Below are 20,485 nucleotides of genomic sequence, written 5' to 3'. Positions count from 1 at the left end.
ACGCAGGACTCCTGCCTGCTCTGTGCGGTCTCTTTTTCCGGAGGGAAGGCTGTTTTTTGTAGAAAACGGGATTGCATCTCCAGGTAGGGTTGGTGGCCGAAGCCAGGACCGGCTGCAGGAGCGGTGCTGAGGTGATAGAACCCCTGGGGAAGGTGGGAGCCCAGGGACCCCAGCCCTGGTGGTCCTGGGGGGCACAGGGGAGCACCTTGCTCTCCAACAGACCCCTTGGGAAGGGAAGGAGAGCCTGTCCTACACTGCCACTCCTTGTCTGAGCCACCTCTTGGAGCAAAGCCACCTCCCTCCTGCCCCTGGATCTCTGCTTGGTTGCAATAAGAGCCTCACTTCCAGGGAGTGTCCCTGCTGTGCCTTCACCCTTCCTGCTGCCTTGGGCTGCCTCCCCTGTCTGCATCCCTCCCCGAGGGATCAGCCTCCTCCATCCAGCTGGGAGAACGAGGGAAAGCTCAGCTCTGCTGGAGGAACAAAGCTCCCTGCAAGGGCGGGACACTGGGTGCTGATCCCAGGGGGTTTGGCTTGCAGCTTGCTGGCTCCCTGTGTCCTTTGAAGGAAGCAGCAGCATTTTGGGGGCTGCTCCTTAGCTCTGCAGCCAGCTGCTGGGCTTTTTGTGCCTCTGTTGGAGGTGGCTGCTGAGACAGGTTGGTGCTGGTGCCACTGGGTGCTGACAGTCCCTGTGCCACTTTGCTCCCCTGGCTGCGGGGCTGTGAGCACCGTGGCCCTTTGGGTGCTCCCAAGGGTGGTGTTCCTCCTGCTGGGGTCTCTTTCCACAGCACCAATATGAAAATGGAAGGGTTCTGGGAGCCATCACCAGCTCTCCCTGCTGTCTGCTGCGTGCATCCTCTTGGCTAACCCCCTCAGCACCAGCCTCTGCTAAAGGGCTAAAGGCTTTGGGGTCTGAAAGCTCTCAGATGCAGCCGGGCTGGGGATGCTGTGAAAACAGGAGCTCCTTGGAAGCAGCAGGTAGGTGGCTGGGAGCTGCCCAGAAATGGGTTGGGTTTGTTCTTCTCCCACCCTGCTTGTGAAATAAGAGGTTTCTAGCTCACAGCTCAGCTTTCTATCCCCGGATCGTGTTGTCCCAGCAAACAAAACAGAGAACTGAGATGAAAATTGCTCTGGCCCTGCGCAAAGCGAGAATTTCCTGCTGAGTGGGGCTGGAGGCACGCAGGAGCCCTCCCTGCAGCTCCTGGGCCTGAATCAGCCGCAGCCTCCCTGCCCCTGGGCTGCTCCGTGCTCTGCTGAGGGCCTCGAGCCCCACGGTGTGGGTTCCTCCCCAGCTCCTTTGCCCCACGCTGGTTATTTTTAGTGCTGACCCCACAACTATGCTGACCCCGTGGCCGCAGGGCAGGGACTGGCAGCTGAAACTGTGACTCAGTGTCCCCGTGCCACGTCACCCAGGTGGGTGCTGAGCGAGCTTGGCATCGCCCCCAGGGGTTGGGGTTTCGCCCTGGGGAGGGGGCTTTTGCCTTTGCTGTGCCTCAGTTTCCCCACCTCTGGCAGGGGGAATGTGTTGGGGTGCAGCCAGGAGGGTGCCCACAGCTGTGCCGGGTTCCCCCCTCCCTAACCCCTCTGTGTAATCCCCGGATGCCCCATTTCCACTTAATCTGAAGGAGAAGCCACAGCCCCTTCGGGAGGGAGGGGGAAATCCTTTCCCACGCAGGAAGGGCAGCCGCAGCCCTTGGCAAACAGTGCACACGCAGCACACTCAGCCCCGCAGCTGGGGGGGGGCACGAAGCCTTGGCACAGCTCCCTGGCCCCATCCCAAAGGCTGGGGGGGGCCCAGTTCCCGGGGCCGAAGGGGGCTGTGATGGCCCAGCCCTGACACGAGCGAAGGGTGAGGATGGGGACGGGGCAGCTCGGCTGCCTCCCCGCCCTCTGCGCTGGGTGGGAGCGGAATGCTTTGGGTTTTGGGCAAGTTTTGGGTGTGATGGCTCCAGCTGCTTCCCTACCCACGGGGCAAGGCCAGCCCCGTGCCAAACCCATGTGGTTCTGGGTGCCGAGGTGGGCACGGGGCACCCGTGGGGCCCAGGCACTGCTGGGGGGGGGGGCAGGACCACCAAAGCCTCCCAGTCCCATCGCCTTGTCCTTCACACGCTCCTCCCGTGCCACCTCTGTGCCTCAGTTTCCCCTTTCCTAGCCCAGCAGCCTCGGTGCCTCGTGTTTGGGGTTTGATGGCTCCCGGCTGTTTTTTGGACCCGTGGTGACCCGGGAGGGGCCCTGTCCACCTCTGCCCCCGGGGTCTGGCTGTGCTGGTGGAGCCATCGCAGGAATGTGGGGCTGGGAGGGCTGAGCTCAGGGGGGGGCACCCGGGGCTGCTCGGCCCCTCGGCAGTGGGACACGGCACGGCACAGACACGGCCATGGAGCTGCCGCGGGTGCTGCTGGTGCTGACTGTGATGGGCACAGCCACCGGCCTGGGTGAATCCTCGGGGGGGACACGGGGGCTGCGGGGTGGTTTCCCCATGGGTTTCAGTGCTGGGGAGGGCTCATGGGGCTGTTTGTGGGTTTGGGGGGCTCTACGTGGCTGCCATCCCGCTGGGGTGACCCCAGCGCAGCCACGAGCTGGGGTCCCCGTGCCACTGGCTCACGGCCGTGCCCCCAGCCCTGCTGCCCTACGAGCCCCGCGTGCCCCCCGGGGCCCTGCTGGGGAAGGTGACGGCCACCACCTTCGTGCTGGAGAGACCCTGCTGCATCTTCCACCACCTCACCAACGCCTCTGATGCCGTCTGGCTCGTGGTGGCTTTCGCCAACGGTGAGCACCCGGCGCAGCGGGGGACATCGGGGACCCTTGTTTTAGCTGCTCACCCCTCTGCCTGTGCCATGCAGCCTCGGCCACCTTCAGAAACCCCCCGTCCCGTTCCGACGTGCCCCTCTACGAGGGGCTGCCCACCGCCCACGCCTACATGACGCTGGAGACAGCAGCGGCCGCCTACGCCTGCTCGGTGCCTGGCCCGGTGCTGCGGGTCGGTGGGGACGTGGTGTGTGGGGACCAGCACGGCCAAACAGCCTGCAACGGGCCCCTGCCCTCCCCGGGGCCCTACAGGTGAGATGGGATGGGTGGGATGGGACCCCCGGGGGGAATTCCCCATCCCCAGGGACCGGCGGGTATCCCCCAGGGTTTGTGTTGTCCCGGTGGTGCCCGTCCCACAGGGTGAAGTTCCTGGTGATGGGCTGCCATGGCCCCAAAGCAGAGACGAGGTGGTCCGACCCCATCCTCCTGCGGAGAGGTACGGGTGGCAGCGGGGCTGGCACAGCACCACCTTCCCCCCACATCCCCTGGGGTGCGACATCGCCCCGTGCCGCCACCCCAAACCCCAGAGGGGAGGAGAGCTCCCCAAGCTCCTCTGCTCACCCTATTCCTGGGTGCCCCCCATCCTCCCCGTGTGTCCCTCACCCCGTGCCCTTCCAGCCCGCAGCCCGAGCACCGTTGACCCCGCGCCCACGCAGCGCAGCAGCGACGTGGTCGTCATCGCCTCCATCCTGGCCAGCCTCGGCGCCGGGCTGGCCGTGGCAGCGCTCGGTGCCGTGGGGTACGAGGGCTGAGCGGGGCCGTGCTCGGGGGGATGTGTCCATGGGGTCCTGGGAGAGCATCCCCTCCTTGATCCCAAGGACAAAGAGAGGGAGCAGAAAGGATTTTAAGAGTTAAAGACCTTTTTTTTTTTAAATTGATTTGGGGTTTTAGATGTAGGGGATGTAGGAGAAGGGGGTGGTTTCTGTGGGGTTTGGTCCCTTGGGGGCCAGCGGAGCTGCGGGGACCCTGCTCGATGCCTCCTTTTGCCTCCCTGCAGTGCCGAGGTGTGGAGACTCCTGTGCCGCCGGGATTTCGGGGCTGCCTTCTCCCAGCGCTCCTACAGGACCCACCACATCTCCCCCGCCCTGCCCCAGCCCCTCTGCTGCGGGTGCTGCAGGGCGGCGAGGAGCTGCTCTGCCCCTCGCGCTCCCTGCGCTGCCGAGTAAACTCCTAGTAGTACGGCCTCGCCGCACGGCCTTCCCCTTGGTGCTTTGTTCCCCAGGTGGCCCCAACACCAAGAACGGGGGCACCAGACCCCAAAATCGAGGTCCCTGCTGGGGAGGCTGCAGCTGGGGGTCGAGGCGGGTCCCAGTGCGGGGTGCAGGCGGTGGCACACCCCTGCTACGAGCGTGCCCGTTCTCTGCGCGCCTCCCGGCGGGCACCCAGGCGTAGTAAATGCTCCCCGGGGGAACGGGCCCGACCTGTTTGCTGCGGGGCCGTGGCTCGGCGCAGGAATGTGGGTGGTTGGAGGCCGCAGGCGGGTCCCCTGGGGCCAAACCGCGCGTCCCCCGCCCGCCGCCCGCACTCGGCGCTCGGCACCCAGGCCCTGCACCATGCTCCCGCTGCTCCTCCTGCTGCTGCCGGCGGCCCACGGCCTGCGTGAGTCTGTGCTCTGAGGGGGGCTTCACGGTGTGACCCCCTCCCCAAAATGGGCTAGGGGGGAGAGGGGTGGGGGAGGGTGATGTTCTTGCTCGTGGGTGTCCCCTCGGCATGGGCACGGGGGCTGCAGGAGGTGCAGGGCACCCCCTGTTCTGGGGACACCCCCGCTTTGGGACCCTCGCGGGCGGCACCCAGCTGGGTCTTGCAGCACGGCCCTGGGGCCTCTGGGGTCTCCCCGGGCTGTATCTCTCCATGGGTGGTGGCACCGAGGGGCCTGGCTGCGTCTTTTCATCCAACTTGCTGCGTTTGAACCCAAAACGAGCGGTGGGGCGGAGCTGGGAGGCGAGGGGGCCACGCAGCCGGGATCCCCCCGGGGCAGCTCCCTCTGTGCCAACCCCCCCGGCGCTGTCCCGAGCCCTCAGCCCCTGCTCCAGCCGGGGCCGGGGGCTCCGCTCTCATCGCGTTTTCATCGCAGAGGAGCTCCCGTACGAGCCGATCCTCACCGAGCACAAGATGAGCGGCCGGATCACCGCCAGCACCTTCGTGCTGGAGCAGCCCCGCTGCATCTTTGACAATGACACCGCGATAGGAACAACCACCAGCATCTGGCTGGTGGTGGCCGAGGCCGCGGGTAAGGGGGGTTGGTGGGGACGCGGGGAGGGGGCTCCCAGCGTGTCCCCTCCCTCACCGCCCTCCCTCGTCCCCGCAGCCTCCGTGAGCTTCACCAACAGCGTGCAGCCGGGGCTGCCCCAGTGGGCTTTCCAGAACTTCCCCGCCAACACCTCGGCCTACCTGACGCTCAACGCCACCATCCTCAACTACCCCTGCCCCAAAAACACCCCGGACATCACGGTGCTGCGCGTGGGCAGCGAGACCAGCTGTGCCAAAAACACCGCCGTACCCACCTGTAACGGCCCCCTGCCCGGCCCCGGGCCCTACAAGTGAGCCTGGTGCTGGGGAGGATACGGGGGGGGGGGGTGCAGCCCTGGTGGGTGCCGACCCCATCCCACAACCTGCCCTCCTCCCCCAGGGTGAAGTTCCTCGCCCTGAACGGCACCGAGCCCGTGGCCGAGACCCAGTGGTCGAAGCCCATCACGCTGAGGACAGGTACCAGGGGGGAAACTGAGGCAGGGCACCACCGTGGGCATGCACCCCACGAGGTGCTGCCCCCCCACACACCCTGATCTCTCTCCCCCAGCCCAGCAGCCCCCGAGCAGCCCCGGGGCGGGCAGCAAGCGCAGCGCCGAGATGATCGCCATCACCTCCATCCTCTCCATCCTCCTCGCCGTGCTGCTGGCCGGCCTGGTGGCCATGCTGGCCTTCAGCGGGTGAGTCCGGGGGGCACGCGAGGGTTGGGGGGGTGACGCCAGCACCCCGTGTCCCTAACCCCGTGCCCCTGTCCCCCCAGCTCCGACCCCTGCGGCCGTGGAGGCATCTTCAAGCCGGAGGCGGCGTCGGTGCGGCGCTACAACACCCACCACGTCTACGACCAGCCGGCCGCGCGCCTCTGAGCCCCGCCGCCGGCCGGGACCCCCCCAGGGGACCCCGGGGTGACCGCGGGCTGAGTGGGAGCGGAGATAAATGGGATTTCTGCCTGCCTCCTGCCCGCCTCTGCCTCCCTCTGTGGCCTCCAGCGATGCCTCGCCAAGTGTCCCAGCCCTGTAACGGGGCGAGGGTTTGGGGTTTGGGGAGGGGGAGGTGTTCCCGTGTTTGGTCTGCTTTGGGAAGCCCCCCGGTGTAAGGCAGGGTCTGGGCTCACCCCACGGAGCCTGGGAACAGCCCGGGGCTGGTGGCAGCCCCCCAGGTTTCTGTGGGGCCAGGAGAGCCCCGGGCCCTGTGCTCGCTGCAAGGGCACCGGGAGGCGCCTGCCCCCGCTCTGCAAACTGCCCCCGTGAGCTGCAGGACAGGACGGCGTGATCCCACGGTGTCCCCACCATGTCCCTGCAATGTCTCCGTGGTGTCCCTAAAATGTCCCTGCAGTGTCCCCACGGTGTCCCCGCAGCAGCTGGGCACAAATGCCAAGGCCCCTCGGTGTCCTTTAGCGGAGAGGTCCCCCGGGAGGGTTCTCCCTGCTCCCTGCACATTGCTGAAGGTGTGTTCAGTGCACCGAGCCCACCCCCTTGCGACACCACGGGCACAGCCCCAACCCTGCCAAAAAAGAAAAAAAAAAAAAGGAAAAAAGAAGAAAAAAAAAAAGGAAGAACAAAGGGGAAAAGGGAAAGAAAATTTTTTTTAAAAAAAAAAAAGAAAGAAAGAAAAGGAAAAAAGGGGAAAGATGAAAGAAGGGAAGGGGGAAAAGAAAAGAGGGGAAAAAAGGAAAAATAAAAGAAGGAAAAAAAGGGAAAAAGAAAAGGGGAAAAAAAAAGGAAAAAAATAAAAAGAAAGAAAAGGAGAGGAAAAAAAGGAAAAAAATGAAAGAAGGGAAGGGGGAAAAGAAAAGGGGGAAAAAAGGAAAAATAAAAGAGGGAAAAAAAAAGAAAAAGAAAAGGGGGAAAAGAGGGAAAGAAAATAAAAAAGAAAGAAAAGGAAAAAAGGGGAAAAATGAAAGAAGGGAAGGGGGAAAAGAAAAGGGGGAAAAAAAAGAAAAATAAAAGAGTCCAAATGGGAAAAAGAAAAGGGGGGAAAAAAGGGGGGAAAGAGGAAAAAAGGGGAAAAAACGGGGAAAAAGAGGGGGGAAGGGAAAAAGGAAAGTAAGGGAAAGAACAAAAACAGGAAAGAAAGAAAAAAGAAAAAAAGGGAAAAAAAAGGAAAACCCAACCCAGGCGAAACCCGGGGTTTGGGCCCCGCCCCCCTGCGCGCCTCGCCCCGCCCACCTCCTCCAGGCCCCGCCCACCTCCTTAGAGGCCCCGTCCCCCTGTCCCCGCCCCGCGCTCTGATTGGCTGCCCGCGGCGGCGGCCCGCACATGGGCTGGGGGCTCTGGGGCCGCCGGTTCGAGTCCCGCCGTGTCCGCGCGGTGCCGCCGCCCCCATGGCGCTGCGCAGCGCCCTGTCCGTGCGCATCGTGGAGGGCAGGGACCTGCCCGCCAAGGACATGTGAGTGCCCCCGGGCCGGGGGAGGGGGGGGGCTCCTGGAAGGGTTTGGGATGCCCCCGGGCCGCTGCCGTGCTGCTTCGCCCCCGCCGTGGATTTGGGGTGCGCCCCGCAGCCAGCCCCCGTGATTTGGGGGAGCGCTCCCGGGAGCCTGGGGGAGCCCCCCGTGGTTTGGGGGATGGCCCGGAATGGGTTTGGGACCGCCCCGGCAGTGCCTGTGCTTTGGGGGTCCCCCCCCGGATGGCTTTGGGGTGCTCCTTCCTTTAGGGTTTCCCCCAGGGTGGCTTTGGTGTGGCGCCCCCGGCAGTGCCTGTGCTTTAGGGACCCCCTCTGGGGGGGCTCTGGGGTGCCCACAGCCATTCCTAGTGCTTTGGTGCCCCCCTGGCTTTCGGGACACCCCTGGGGTGTCTTTGAGGTTCCCTCCCCGGAGCACTCAGCGTTGGGGGTGTCCCAGCACGGTGCTTTAAAGCAGCCCCTATAATTTTGGGGTTGGGGGCGGCCATACAGCTTTGCAGGGACCCCGGCAGGGCTGTCACCCACCAGGAGGTGCCCCCGTCCCTCTGTCCCCACTCATCTCTCAGCACCCAGCCCGGGGGCTCTGTCGGTGTCCCCATCGGGTCGGGTTTTCCCTCCTTGGCAGCCCCACAAGGGCTGTCCACGCGTCCCAGCATCGCCACGGGGCAGGACGTGGGGACAGCACGGGGGGGACCCAGGCATGGAGCCCCCAGGATGCCATCGAGGAGCACGCTGCAGCCTGGCAGGGTCGGGGCTGCTGGAAAAAAAAGCAAAAAAACCCTACAGCCGTCATGGAAAAAGAGGATAAACAAGGAAAGAAACATGACTTTTTTTTTTTCTTCTTGCCTTTTTTTTTCCCTAAACCCCATGTGTCAAGGCCTGGCTTTTATTTATTTTAAATCCCTTGGCATCCATCCCCGCTGGGAGCTCGGACCAGCGAGGGGAGGCTCTGCTTTTTAGGAGGAACATTTTGCGGGAGGGATGACGCCGCCGTGAGCGGAGGTTTCCAGATGGGAGCAGAGCTTTCCAGCCCCGTGGGCACGAGGCTCAGGGCAGGGGCAGCGGCTGCCCCGGGAGGGAAACCCAAGCACAGACCCGGTGCATTCACCTGCTGCTGCCTGACCTCGGCCACGTCTCACCGCTGCCATCCCCTCCCCTGCTCCTGCCCCTGATTTATGGCATCTCGCTGATTTATGGCATCCTGGTCCTCCGCCCTGTCCTGTTGCAGGCAGCCTTTGGGGTTTCCCTAAGGAAATCCGGGATGTCACCGGCAGCCCTGGGGCGTGTTTGTGGGTCAGAGCCCACTCACAAACCACCTCTCCCCCCCCGGGCTTCCCTCTCCGTGGGTGCAGCACGGCAAGTCCCCGGGCACCCTGACATTTAAAACTGTGACCACTCCGGAGGCTGCAAGAACAAAAGCTTCGAGGTCTGTGCTGTGCTGCTGGCAGCCATAAACCCTGCACAACGTAATTCACGGCCTCTGAGCTCGGGCTGGGGGGGAAAACCTGCTGCTGGCAGGGCGGGCAGGTCTGCACCGGCGGGGTTCTCCGTCTAAATCCGACCGAGGAGGATCTCACTGCAGCCACGGTGCTCAGCAGCAGGATTTGGGTGATGTTGCTGCTCTTGGTGCCCCCCCCGGTGCCCCGTTGCCCCCGCAGCCCCGTTCTCACAGCAGCAGCGGGGTTTTGCTGGGCTCTACCCCAGCCTGGTGCCGCTACGATGCGAAGTTTCTCCCCGTCGCTGTTCCTGTGGGTTTCCCCCCTCTTCCCAGAGCAGAAGCAGTGCCGTTTGTTTCTGTTCCTCCTGCAGGCGCCCGCCCCGAGCGTGGTTTGGCAGCGGGGCCGCCGGGCAGCCACAAAACCGTGGAGCTGCCCATAAAGAGGCAGGAAACCTGCTGCAGCTCCTGCCCTCCGGCACGTCGCCGGCTGCACCGCGTGGGACCCAGCCCGGGAAAGCACCTCCAGCCCCGCAGGGCTCCCGAGCCCCCCCAGCTGAGCCCTGCAGAATCCCCCCCCTGCATCTTCAGTGCGGGAAAGCAAGGAAAATTGCCTGCTTTCTGGGATTTTTCCCCCTGCCTCCCCAAGGGCTGGGTAAAAGCGGTGTTTTTTTAATGGCAGAGCTCGCTGCCTCAGCCCCCTCCCCAGCCCCACGAGGCAGCGCTGTGTGGTGCTGTCAACCCCTACCCCTCATTTTTTTTTTTTTGTTTTCTCCTTCTAAAGCCCGACCTTGCCCCTTCCCCTCTCCTTCCCCTCCATCACAACGCTCGGGCTCTGTGCTCCAGGGCCGGGCGGACAGAGCCAGCTGCGTGGGCGGCAGCAGGATGCCCAGCACCCGCGGAGAGCCTGCAAAATCGCCTTCCCTGCCATTCGACGAGTGCTGGTGGCGATGCTGCAAAGACGACATAATCCGGGGTGTTCGGCTGCGTGACCCTACCCGGGCTGCGGGGCCCCCAGGGGATTTATCCCCAGCCCCTGCAAAGCGCGGGCTCTGAAGCAGCAGATTTTGGCAGACCTGGGTTTTAATCCCCTGTGCTGGTGGCTGGGATCAGCCAGGAGCAAGCGATGCGCAAGCCCAGGTGCTCAGCGCATCCCCGTGCTGGTGCTTTGCTCACATGCAAATCCCCCGGCGCTTCTCTGGGGCTGTGGTTGGGCACTGCAGCGCTGATGCTGACCGTGCTGGGAGCTCCCCAAAATTCAGGGCTAGCAGGGAAACCCAGCACAGTGCCCCTACAGCCACCGGCACTGAAAACCTGCTCCGTGTTGTTCGGCAGAGCTCAGCTGGGCAGATGGTGGCTCTCCGTCTGTGTACTCGCTGCCTGCTTAATGGTTTGCATAAGGCAGGGAACGGCGGAGTTGTTTCGGGTTAATGGTGCTTAATCCCCTGGTTTCATTTAAAACCTGCCTGGCCGTGGCTGGGAGCAGGCAGAGCGCGGCTCTTAGCAACCTGCCTGACACTGGGGGTGCCCCGGGAGGGGACACCAAGGGACGGGGACACTGGCACCGTGCCCAGGGCGTGCAGCACGCAGAAACGGAGCACGGGGGCAAGGTCCCCTGCGAGTTGAAAGGGAGATGGCGAAGGCAGATTGGGGCTGTTTGCTCTCGCTTGTTTATTTTGTCTTCCGGCCGCCTGTCGCTCTCTGGAGCAAACCCATGTTCCGTAGGGATGGCCAAGTGGCCGAGCTGTGAGGCCCCCGATGCTGGTGGCAGCCCCACGTGGCCGTGTGGGTCCCCTCCTGGACCCCTTTGGTCCCCCAGCAGCTGCGCTGTGCAGGGCAGGGAGCATCCCAAACCCTTTTCATCCCCTGGCAGCCGTGTGTGGTGATGTGGGGTCCCCCAGCCGTCGTTCTGAAGCGCTCGGGGCAGCCAGGACCCATGGGTGCCCCCAGACGCACGCTGAGCAGATCCCTTTCCACCTCCTTGGCCAGCACACGGGTCCCGATGGCTCCTCCACCTCCGGCCCCATCCGTGCCTGCAGCTGAGTCACCCCCTTTCTGAGGAACTCGGCCCGGCTGTCAAGTGGTGATTTTTTGGCAGCAGCACGCGGGAATGGTGACTGGGGCCGTCCTCGGGGAGGATGCGGGCTCAGAGCATCGTGGTGGCCACAAACACCCTGCGGTGGCCATGGCACGCGCTGCCCTCGCCCTGCGTCACCGCAGGGTGTCCCCGGGGATGTCTGGGCTCTGGGTCCGTCTCGGGGCTGGAGGAGGCTGTTGTGGCTCCCGGTGTGTGCCAAAAAGGGCTGCAAACACTCGCTTTGGGGAAAGGGTGGGATTTGTTTGTTATTCGCCTTCCTATCTGGAAGAGAAGCCGCCTTCGGCTGCCAGCAGGATGCTGGGGTCAGGGCTGCGAAGCCGGGCTCGCCGCGTGCCTGCAGCCGCGGGACCGGCGGCGCTGACGGGGCCGTGCCGTTGCCTTCCAGCACGGGGAGCAGCGACCCGTACTGCATCGTGAAGATCGACAACGAGCCCATCATCAGGTGAGCGGATCCGGGCCCTCTGCCCTCTCTGCTTTGGGCTGAGCCCCTCCTCAAGGCATGGGCCACGGTGCCCGGTAGCCCACGGCCAAGCCCTGCCCCGTAAGCCACCCCGCTGCGGGTGCTGCGCCCCAGGCAGGTGTCACCAAACGCTCGTGGGGCTCTGTCCCCGCCATCAGCGGTGCCGTTCTGCCCCGCAGGACTGCCACAGTGTGGAAGACACTGTCCCCGTTCTGGGGGGAGGAGTACGAGGTGCACCTGCAGCCCACCTTTCACAGCGTCTCCATCTATGTCATGGATGAGGACGCGCTCAGGTACGGGCAGGTCGCTGCTGGGACACCGCAGGGTTTAGGGCTGGGGAGCTGGAGCTCAGCGCTTATAGGGGACGGGCAGTCTGCTCAGCCCCATAGCAGACACCAGAGAACCCACAACTGGCCACGCAGGTGTGGGTTTTAGGACACGAAAGCATCCAGGCTGGGAGGGGATGGTGCTGGATGTGGTGTCCTGAGCCCGAGGTGGCAGCGAGCAGTGGCTGAGGTGGGGACAGCGGCACCGTGGGGATCCCAGCCCGGGACCCCCGGGTGCCTCATCCCCTGTCCCTTTGTGCCACCCCCCCCGAAACCTCTCTGCTTGTGTTTTGCAGCCGTGACGACGTGATCGGGAAGGTCTGCATCACCCGCGCCATGCTGGCAGAGCACCCCAAGGGTAGGGGACGGGGGGGCTGTCCCCAGCCCTGCAGCCAGCTGGTGCCGGAGGCGTGCCCGGGTCCCCCCGTGACGGTGCCCACCGTCTCCGCAGGGTACAGCGGCTGGGTGAGCCTCAGCGAGGTGGATCCCGACGAGGAGGTGCAGGGGGAAATCCACCTCTGCGTGGAGCTCCTGGAGGGCGAGGGTGGCCGGCGGCTGCGCTGCACCGTGCTGGAGGCCAGGTGAGGAGGAGACAGGGATGGGGACGGGGATGGGGATGTCCCGCTCCTGGGGTGGCGTGGGCAGCTCCTTGCCTGCTGCTCTCTGGTGAGTCCTGGCTGCTCCGTGACTCGGTTTCCACATTGTGCCTGAGGCAGGGGAACCAAGCAGGGGGGCAGGAGTGCACCTCGGTGTTTTGGGGGTTAACTGGAACGTCCCCTCTCTTCTCCACAGGGATTTGGCCAAGAAGGACCGGAACGGAGCCTCTGACCCCTTCGTCCGTGTGCGCTACAACGGCAAGACACAGGAGAGCACCGTGAGTCCTGCTCTAGCTTATCCCATCCCGCGGCCTGTGGCAGTGCAGGGAAAACCCTCAGCGGGGAGCCCTCAGCGTCCCCAGAGGGATGAAATCCCCGCGGCAAAGGGGCGAAGCCGTTGCCTTTGCAGGTGGTGAAGAAGTCCTGCTACCCGCGCTGGAACGAATCCTTCGAGTTCGAGCTGCCCGAGCCTGCCGGGGAGAAGCTGTGCGTGGAGGTGTGGGACTGGGACCTCGTCAGCAAGAACGACTTCTTGGGCAAGGTGAGCCCCAAAAAGCACCGCCACCCGCCCCTGCAGGTTGTGGGGCAGGCAGGGGGCATTTCTGAACCTCCCCGTCCCACCCAGGTGGTGTTCGGCGTGCAGGGGCTGCGGGCGGCCGGGCGGCAGGAGGGCTGGTTCAGGCTGCAGCCCCACAGGTCCAAGCCGAGGGAGGACGGGTGAGTCTGGGCACCGGGGCGTACCGTAGGGATGAGCAAGGCGGGACGTGGTGGGGACGTGCACGCCGTGTTCCTGCAGGCGCCGAGGCAGCCTGGGCTCGCTGCAGCTGCAGCTGAGGCTGCGGGACGAGACGGTGCTGCCCTCGCACTGCTACCAGCCCCTGGTCCAGCTCCTCTGCCAGGAGGTGAAGTCGGGGCGCCAGGTGAGGGGTCCGGGATGGGGATGTGGGTGTGCGTCTCCCTCGGGCCACCACATCCTCGTGTTTCTCCCCTCCAGGACGGCCGGGTACACCTGGTCACCCTCCTCGATGAAACCACCACGGCCGAGTGCCGGCAGGAGGTCGCCGTCAACTTGGTGAAGCTCTTCCTGGGCCAAGGGCTGGTGAAGGAGTTCCTGGACCTGCTCTTTGAGCTGGAGCTGGCCAAGCCCTGTAAGGCTGGGCTGGGGAGAGGTGCCGGGGGCTGCCAGCCTTCTCTTGGGGTTGCAAAATCTCTGCAACCTCGCGTGGTGATTCCTGGGGGCACGGCTGAGGTTCAGCCGTCGTGCTGTGCTGTGGGTGGGAACCTGCTGGGTTCATCCCGGGGAACTTGCTGGCAGTGTTGGCTGTAGTTGGTGGAGGAGCAATGGTTTGAGGTTGGGAAACCTCTGACTGCAGTGAGAACGGGCAGGGGGTGGAGGGCAGAGCCCCTGGGAACACCCCCACGGCTGCAGCTTCCTGGGGGTGACCCAGGGCCGTCCCCACAGCCCCTCTCCCCTTCCACAGGCGAGCCCAACACTTTGTTTCGGAGCAACTCCTTGGCCTCAAAATCTATGGAGTCCTTCCTCAAGGTGCCACACTGTCCCCAGACCCATGGGGAGCTTCAGCCCAAGCTCTGCTCGTGCCAGGTCCCCAAGGGGGAGCCCTGCTGGGGCTGTTTCTCCCCCTGGGGCCAGGAGTTGAAGAAAATCCCCTGGGTGGCCCTGGGGATGGGGGTGTCGGGTGCCAAATACACGGCTGTGGTCCCCCGGCAGGTGACAGGGATGCAGTACCTGCACGCCGTTCTGGGGCCCACCATCACCCGTGTATTCGAGGAGAAGAAGTACGTGGAGCTGGACCCCAGCAAGGTGGAGATCAAAGACGTTGGGTAAGGGGCACTGGGGGGGGATGGCGGTGGGCTGGGGCTGCCCCCGGCGTGGGGCTGATGGGCTCCGATGGTGCCCGCAGGTGCTCGGGGCTGCACCGGGTGCAGACGGAGAGCGAGGTGATGGAGCAGGGCCGCCAGCATCTCCAGTCCTACCTCGGGGAGCTGCTGGACACCATCAGCAAGTCGGCCCCCACCTGCCCCCCCGTCATCCGCGCCGCTTTCCGGCAGCTCTTCCAGCGCGTCGGGGAGCGCTTCCCAGAGCACCAGGTCAGGCTGGGCGCAGGGACCCTGGTCAAAGCCTGCGGTGGGGCTGGAGGGCCGTGGAGGCTGGTGTCACACCACGCCATTGAGGTGGAAGTCTCTTTGGGAGGGTCGAGAAGGGACATTGCCAAAAGGCAGGGTGCGCTGGGGCCGTCCCAGTCTGCTTGGTGGGGTCTGCTCCTGCGTATGGAGCAGGGCCCGTGGGGACGTCCCCCACGGGGATGGGCCCTCACACATCTCGGTGGCCGCAGCACGCCAAGTTCGTGGCCGTCACCAGCTTCCTCTGCCTCCGCTTCTTCTCGCCGGCCATCATGACCCCCAAGCTCTTCCACCTGCGGGACGCGCACGCCGACGCGCGCACCAGCCGCACGCTGCTGCTCCTGGCCAAGGTGGGGACAGGGGACGGCAGGGGATGGACGGCAGCGGGGGCGATGTCACGGTGGTGATGCCACCGTCCCGTGGTCTGCAGGCCATCCAGATGGTGGGCAACATGGAGCCGGCAGCGGGAAGGGCCAAGGAGGCCTGGCTGGCCCCACTGCAGCCCGCCCTGCAGCAGGGTGCCAGCCAGATGAAGGCCTTCATCACCCGGCTGGTGGGGACGGAGGAGGAGGAGGACGGTGGCGAGGGGAGGCTGCGGAGCCCCCCCGCTGCCGTGGTGAAGGAGGGGCTGCTCTTCGTCCACAAGACGCGGGGCAAGGGGCCGCTGCTGTCCTGTGCTGCCAAGAAGCTCCACTTCTGCCTCACCGGGGAGGCCCTGAGCTTTGCCAAGAGCCCTGGGGCAGAGGTAAGGGGGGCACAGGAGGAGGTGGAAGCCCGCCGTGACTGGGGTGGCACTGAGCACCGTGTCCCCCATCTGGCAGAGGATTGGCTCCATCGCCCTGGCCAACATCCGTGCGGCCGAGAAGGTGGAGGAGAAGAGCTTCGGGAGCTGCCACGTCATGCAGGTTGTCTACGTGGATGAGAACGGGCAGCAGGAGACGGCCTACCTGCAGTGCAAGGTGGGATGGGACTGGGGTGGGGATGGGGGGTGTCAGCCAGCCGGGACACCCCATCTCCACCCCGTCCCCTGCGGCAGTGCGTCAACGAGCTGAACCAGTGGCTGTCTGCCCTGCGCAAGGTGTGCAGCAACAACCCCCAGCTGCTCTGCGCCTACCACCCCGGCGTCTTCAGGGGGGACAAGTGGACCTGCTGCCACCAGAAGGACAGGACGGGTACGGGGGGTGGCCAGGATGCAGCGCGGGGGTGTTAGTGGGGTGCCTGCCTCCCCCCAAAACCCATCGCCAGCACTCTGTCCCACAGGGCTGGGGTGCGACCGGACCCGGCACGGTGTCACCCTGCAGGACTGGAGTGACCCCCTGGATCCCGACGCAGAGGCACAGCGCCTCTTCCAGCACCTCCACGGCCTCCAGCAGCCCCTCAGGTGAGCCCCTCGTGGGGGGGGACAACAGGGAGGACAACCCCCTGTGTGTCCCCTGCCCCACAAAGGCTCTGTCTCCCCCGTTCCCTTCTCCCCAGGGAGAAGTACTGGGAGTTGGTGAAGATGGAGGACCCCCAGAACGGCCCCCAGGTCTGCGGTGAAGGTAGTGATGAGGGGGACACTTGGGGAAACAGAGGGAGGAACCCTCAGCTCCCCATCCCCATCAGGGATGCTCTGTTTGGGGCATCCTGTGTGTTTTTGGGGAGGTCTGGTATCACTGCCCTCTGGTCCCCCCCGCAGGTGCCCCAGTGCCCCTGGGGCTGAGCCAGCTCTTTGAGGTGCTGCAAGACCTGGAGGGCTGCCACCGCCTGCTGTCCCCCAGTCCCTCCACATCCCCTGCCCTGCTGGAGCTGCAGACGTGAGGGGTGTGGGCAGACAGACCTCTGTCGTGGGTGGTGGCAATAAAGGCACTTTGTTCCCTGCACCCTTGTCCTCTTGAAAATTTCTGCTGGCAGCAGACCGCTTCTCCCAGATGAAGAAAGAGCATCCGTCCAGGAATGTGTCATTTCAGTACCAAGGGGCTTGGGGCAGTAGCCACAAGGGAGGCCATGGGGACATCAAGGATAAGAGGGACATTGAGGGCCTGGAGCATGTCCAGAGAAGGGCCACAAAGTTGGTGAAGGGCCTGGGACACAAGTCCTGTGAGGCGTGGCTGAGGGAACTGGGGTTTGGTCTGGGGAAGAGAAGGCTCAGGGCAGAGCTCATTGCTCTCTGCAACTCCCTGAAAAGAAGGGGTGGGGAGCTGGGGGTCGCCTCTTCTCACAGGTAACCAGTGATAGGACCAGAGGGAATGGGCTCAAGTTGTGCCAGGGGAGGTTCAGGTGGGAAATGAGGAGACATTTCTGCTCAGAAAGAGCAGTCAGGTGTTGGGACGGGTTGCCCAGGGAGGTGGAAGAGTCACCACAGCCCCTGGGGATGTTTAAGGGACGGTTGGATGTGGTGCTTGGGGAAATGGTTTAGTGGGTGACAGCGGTGGTAGGGGCACGGTTGGACCAGATGATTTTGGAGCTCCTTTCCAACCTTAATAACTACGATTCTACGATTTTGTCCAACCAACGGCCAACTGGGGGCTTTCTTCTTAACGGGGGCTTCCACTCTGCCCCCAAGAGGCTTTTGAGGAGAACCGTGCCACAACTGCCCAGGTTGGATGTGGCACTGGCCATGGCTCCTTCTCACTGAGAAATTCAGGGAATGGCCCAAAACATGGGGGGGGCTCAGGCCCAAAACCTTGCTGGGCAGGCAGTGCCCCCGTGTGCACTGCTTTGAAGACCGCCTGCCCGCATCCTCCCCAGCCTTGTCACGACCAAAGGCCTTGCGGCATCACAAGGCTGAGCCACAGCTGCTGTTAGTCCTGGTGGTCACTGCCGGAGCTCTGCTCACCGTGACAGCCACCTCTGGTATTGGTATTGATCACTGGGAGAGGGCAGGATGAAGCTCAGCCTGACTCTCCTCCTGCGCATGGCTCTGGCTCTTCTTGGGTGGTGGCAATAAAGGCACTTTGTCCCCTGCACCCCTGTCCTTCTTTGGGGACACTGCTGGTCAGAGCGACAGGCACTGGTAGCGCTGTGGCAGCACTGGGTGGAGGTGTTTCATGGCGGTGCTGCTCAAGTACTGTGTTCTTCATGGCCATGGCTCTGGCCATGGCTTCCTTCCTCCCCAGGTGGCCTTGGCCTTTGCAGCCACTTCTGCAAATGATCTTTGTGGTCTTTTCCAATCTTAATAACTCTATGATTCTATGAATTTATCCAACCAAAAGCCAGCTTGGGGCTTTCCTCTTTAATGGGGGCTTCCACTCTGCCCACAAGAGGCTTTTGAGGAGAACCGTGCCTTGGCTCTGCCCATGCCTCGTCAAACTCCCTCAGGAGGGCTGCCGGGTCCTGGAGGCTCCCTCGCGTGGCCTCGATGATGAAGGAAAAAAAAAAAAAAAAAGCCCTGCCCACCCATATCTACTACTTCTCCCCAGTTGTGAGAAAAACCTCAATAATTTTTTCAGACAGGGTCTTCTGGGAAGTTCTGGGAAGCTATTTTATTCACCATTGCAGTGGCAGGCGTCCTGCAAACAGGATCACACAGTGAAGTTTATTCCAACCTTAAGGGAAGGTTGGACCTGGTGATTAATGTGGGAATAAAAATGTTTTTGGAAGGAATGTGGTATTGAGATATGCTTGCAGTGATAAGAAAGCTTAAGAGGCGACCTTGTAAAATGCAGACAACCAGAATCCTTACCGCAATTAGGCGGAAATCACCGTGTAAGAAACATTACCACCTCAAAGAGTATGAAAGGCAAAAGAAATTTGATTTATAACAGGCTGGCAACTGAAAGCCATGTGTTGGCTGTGAAACACCAGATAGATTGTGAACCTGGATTACCCAGTCAATGGGGAAACAGGGAAACGGTCACAGTCATCGAGAAAAAAAGTATATAAACCATGTTATGGAACTAGTAGGTGCGCTCCTGCTTGTGGGACGCCACCATTGCAATTAAGAAGAAAAAGGCTACTTCACTGAGATCCTTGCTATGTTATTGCCTACAGAGTGTTTCTGGCATTGAGGACATGGTTTAGTGGGTGACACAGGTGGTAGGGGGGACAGCTGAACCAGATGAGCTCGGTGGTCTTCTCCAACCACACTACCTGTACGAGCGCTGACGGTGGCACACCGCGTAACTGGTGCCACCACTAACGCCCCTTCTGGTGGCACTGGGGACACCACGGGTGTGTGTTTGTGTGTGTGTGTGTGGGGAAGGGTCGCTGCCCCGGCCGCCATTTCGTGGGACCCTCACGGGGGGGCTCGGACCTCCCGGCCTCCAGGGGCCGCTGTGGGCGGACGGGAGGGGCCGGGCGCCATGGTGGCGGCGGGGAAGGAGGAAGAGGAGGTGGCGGCGGGGGTGGCGGCACCATGAACGCGCCTCCGGCCTTCGAGTCCTTCCTCCTCTTCGAGGGCGAGAAGAAGTGAGCAGGGACGGGGCTGGTGGGGACTGGGGGGGGTGGGTGGGGACGGGACGGGACGGGCTCCCCCTGAGGTAACGGCCCCGTCTGCCGCGCAGGATCACCATCAACAAGGACACGAAGGTGCCCAACGCCTGCCTCTTCACCATCAACAAGGAGGACCACACGCTGGGGAACATCATCAAGTCGTGAGCTGAGGCGGGGTTGGGGTCATTTGGGGGCGGGTTTCGGTTTTTTATTACAATTTACTTCAGAATAGGCATGTTGTGATATCTTAGGTGAAGGCAAGGCAGCTCTGGTGTTAATATTTTCGTGATATTCACCAAGCCCTGTTTTAAAATGTAGTATCAAAGCCCGTACAAATGAGCAAGCAGCTTGCTCAGCTGTTCATACTGCCCTGTTTGAAAGTGTGCCATCAAAGCCTATGGAAAAGTGTTTTTTAATTTTCTTTCTTAAATAGAAAACGTTTGTATGTGTGCTACGTGCTTGTTCACTGCTGCTTTCCCCTTTCAGGCAGTTACTGAAAGACCCTCAGGTGTTATTTGCAGGGTACAAGGTCCCACACCCACTGGAGCACAAAATCATCATCCGCGTCCAAACCACTCCTGATTACAGCCCCCAGGAAGCTTTCACCAACGCCATCACGGATCTGATCAGCGAGCTGTCCCTCTTGGAGGAGAGATTCAGGGTACGTCTGTTTAACTGTAACCCGATTATACACTTTAACCAGAGTGTTGGTGTTAGCTAGAGTTGCTATTGTTTTGTGGCAATAAATTTGTTCAAGCCATGCTGGGTCTGGCTATTCAGACAGCTTCTTTCAGGGCCTGGCGGCTCCTGAGGGTTATTTACGTGCCCTGCATGAGTTAAACGGGTACACTGTAACAGCTTACAGTCTTACTAGGGTAGAAAAAAAACCGCTAATCTGTGTTTGTTTTTTATCACTTTCATTTTCTTGACCACTTGTAATCATGATCAGCTGTACAATCTGTGACTTTTGGGTCTTTATCCACCTGAAAGGCATTCAAGACAAAAGCAATGGGGACGACTGTGAATAGGGCACTAGCTAGCGTAGATGTAATGTTCTTGGATGTGTTGGTAAATGGTAAAAGCACCAGCAGCCCTTTTACAAATATGTTTTGATTTTAAGTTTCATTTGCTTGGATGGCATCGAGATTTCCACAGATGTTTCAGCCTGTTGTTTTGCAGTTTTTCTTGTGTTTGATAGAAGATGGATGGTATCAATGTTTAAACTAGCTTCCTTAGCTCAGTAACAGTTCTTGTTTTATCATGTGTTTCTGTTTGTTTATATTACAGGTTGCCATCAAAGACAAACAGGAAGGAATTGAGTGAAATCATCACGTTTAGAGTGGACTGAACTTCTGATGAAGAACAATGTGTCTGTTAGTTGAGTGCTTTATTTAAACCTCATTCATGGCAAGTGTTCCCCTGTTTGCCCCACTTATTTTTAATTTTTCACAGCTGCAGAGATATTTTGAGGGGGTTTTGTACCTGACAGGCAGCTTGCCAAGAGGATGAAAGTGTTTGATTTGATGGATAATTCATTAAAATGATTTCTGTTTTTCTAATTGGAGCCTT

General features: G+C 62.0%; 2 protein-coding genes across 2 annotated transcripts; both read left to right on the top strand.

The window, feature by feature from the left end:
* Positions 1–7,336: 7,336 nt before the first annotated feature.
* Positions 7,337–16,303, top strand: LOC311217675 (ras GTPase-activating protein 4-like; the record flags this gene model as incomplete). Its single annotated transcript, XM_084299928.1, has 20 exons — positions 7,337–7,434; positions 11,365–11,421; positions 11,619–11,732; positions 12,062–12,123; positions 12,217–12,346; positions 12,558–12,639; positions 12,771–12,902; positions 12,987–13,078; positions 13,158–13,281; positions 13,356–13,509; positions 13,843–13,907; positions 14,091–14,203; positions 14,284–14,470; positions 14,716–14,853; positions 14,934–15,248; positions 15,325–15,462; positions 15,540–15,675; positions 15,764–15,884; positions 15,980–16,044; positions 16,182–16,303. Exons 1-20 carry the CDS (start codon positions 7,370–7,372, stop codon positions 16,301–16,303), a joined length of 2,412 nt encoding a protein of 803 aa, XP_084156054.1. The 5' UTR covers positions 7,337–7,369.
* A 2,476-nt stretch (positions 16,304–18,779) lies between these two features.
* Positions 18,780–20,480, top strand: LOC311217720 (DNA-directed RNA polymerase II subunit RPB11). Its single transcript, XM_084299982.1, has 4 exons — positions 18,780–18,892; positions 18,988–19,077; positions 19,403–19,577; positions 20,204–20,480. The coding sequence occupies exons 1-4, from the start codon at positions 18,840–18,842 to the stop codon at positions 20,237–20,239; spliced, it is 354 nt and encodes a 117-aa protein (XP_084156108.1). The 5' UTR covers positions 18,780–18,839; the 3' UTR covers positions 20,240–20,480.
* The last annotated feature ends 5 nt before the right edge of the window (positions 20,481–20,485 follow it).

The sequence above is a fragment of the Netta rufina genome (assembly GCF_964035555.1).
Source record: "Netta rufina genome assembly, chromosome: 21".
NCBI classification, from domain to species: domain Eukaryota; kingdom Metazoa; phylum Chordata; class Aves; order Anseriformes; family Anatidae; genus Netta; species Netta rufina.
This window is presented reverse-complemented; position numbering and strand designations above follow the sequence as displayed.

Bases quoted from the DNA above. Each gene is read 5' to 3' on its own strand.
- LOC311217720 (XM_084299982.1), top strand. From the start codon at position 18,840: ATGAACGCGCCTCCGGCCTTCGAGTCCTTCCTCCTCTTCGAGGGCGAG. The intron at 19,078-19,402 runs GTGAGCTGAGGC...TTCCCCTTTCAG, and splicing joins CTGGGGAACATCATCAAGTC to GCAGTTACTGAAAGACCCTC. The intron at 19,578-20,203 runs GTACGTCTGTTT...TTTATATTACAG, and splicing joins TCTTGGAGGAGAGATTCAGG to GTTGCCATCAAAGACAAACA.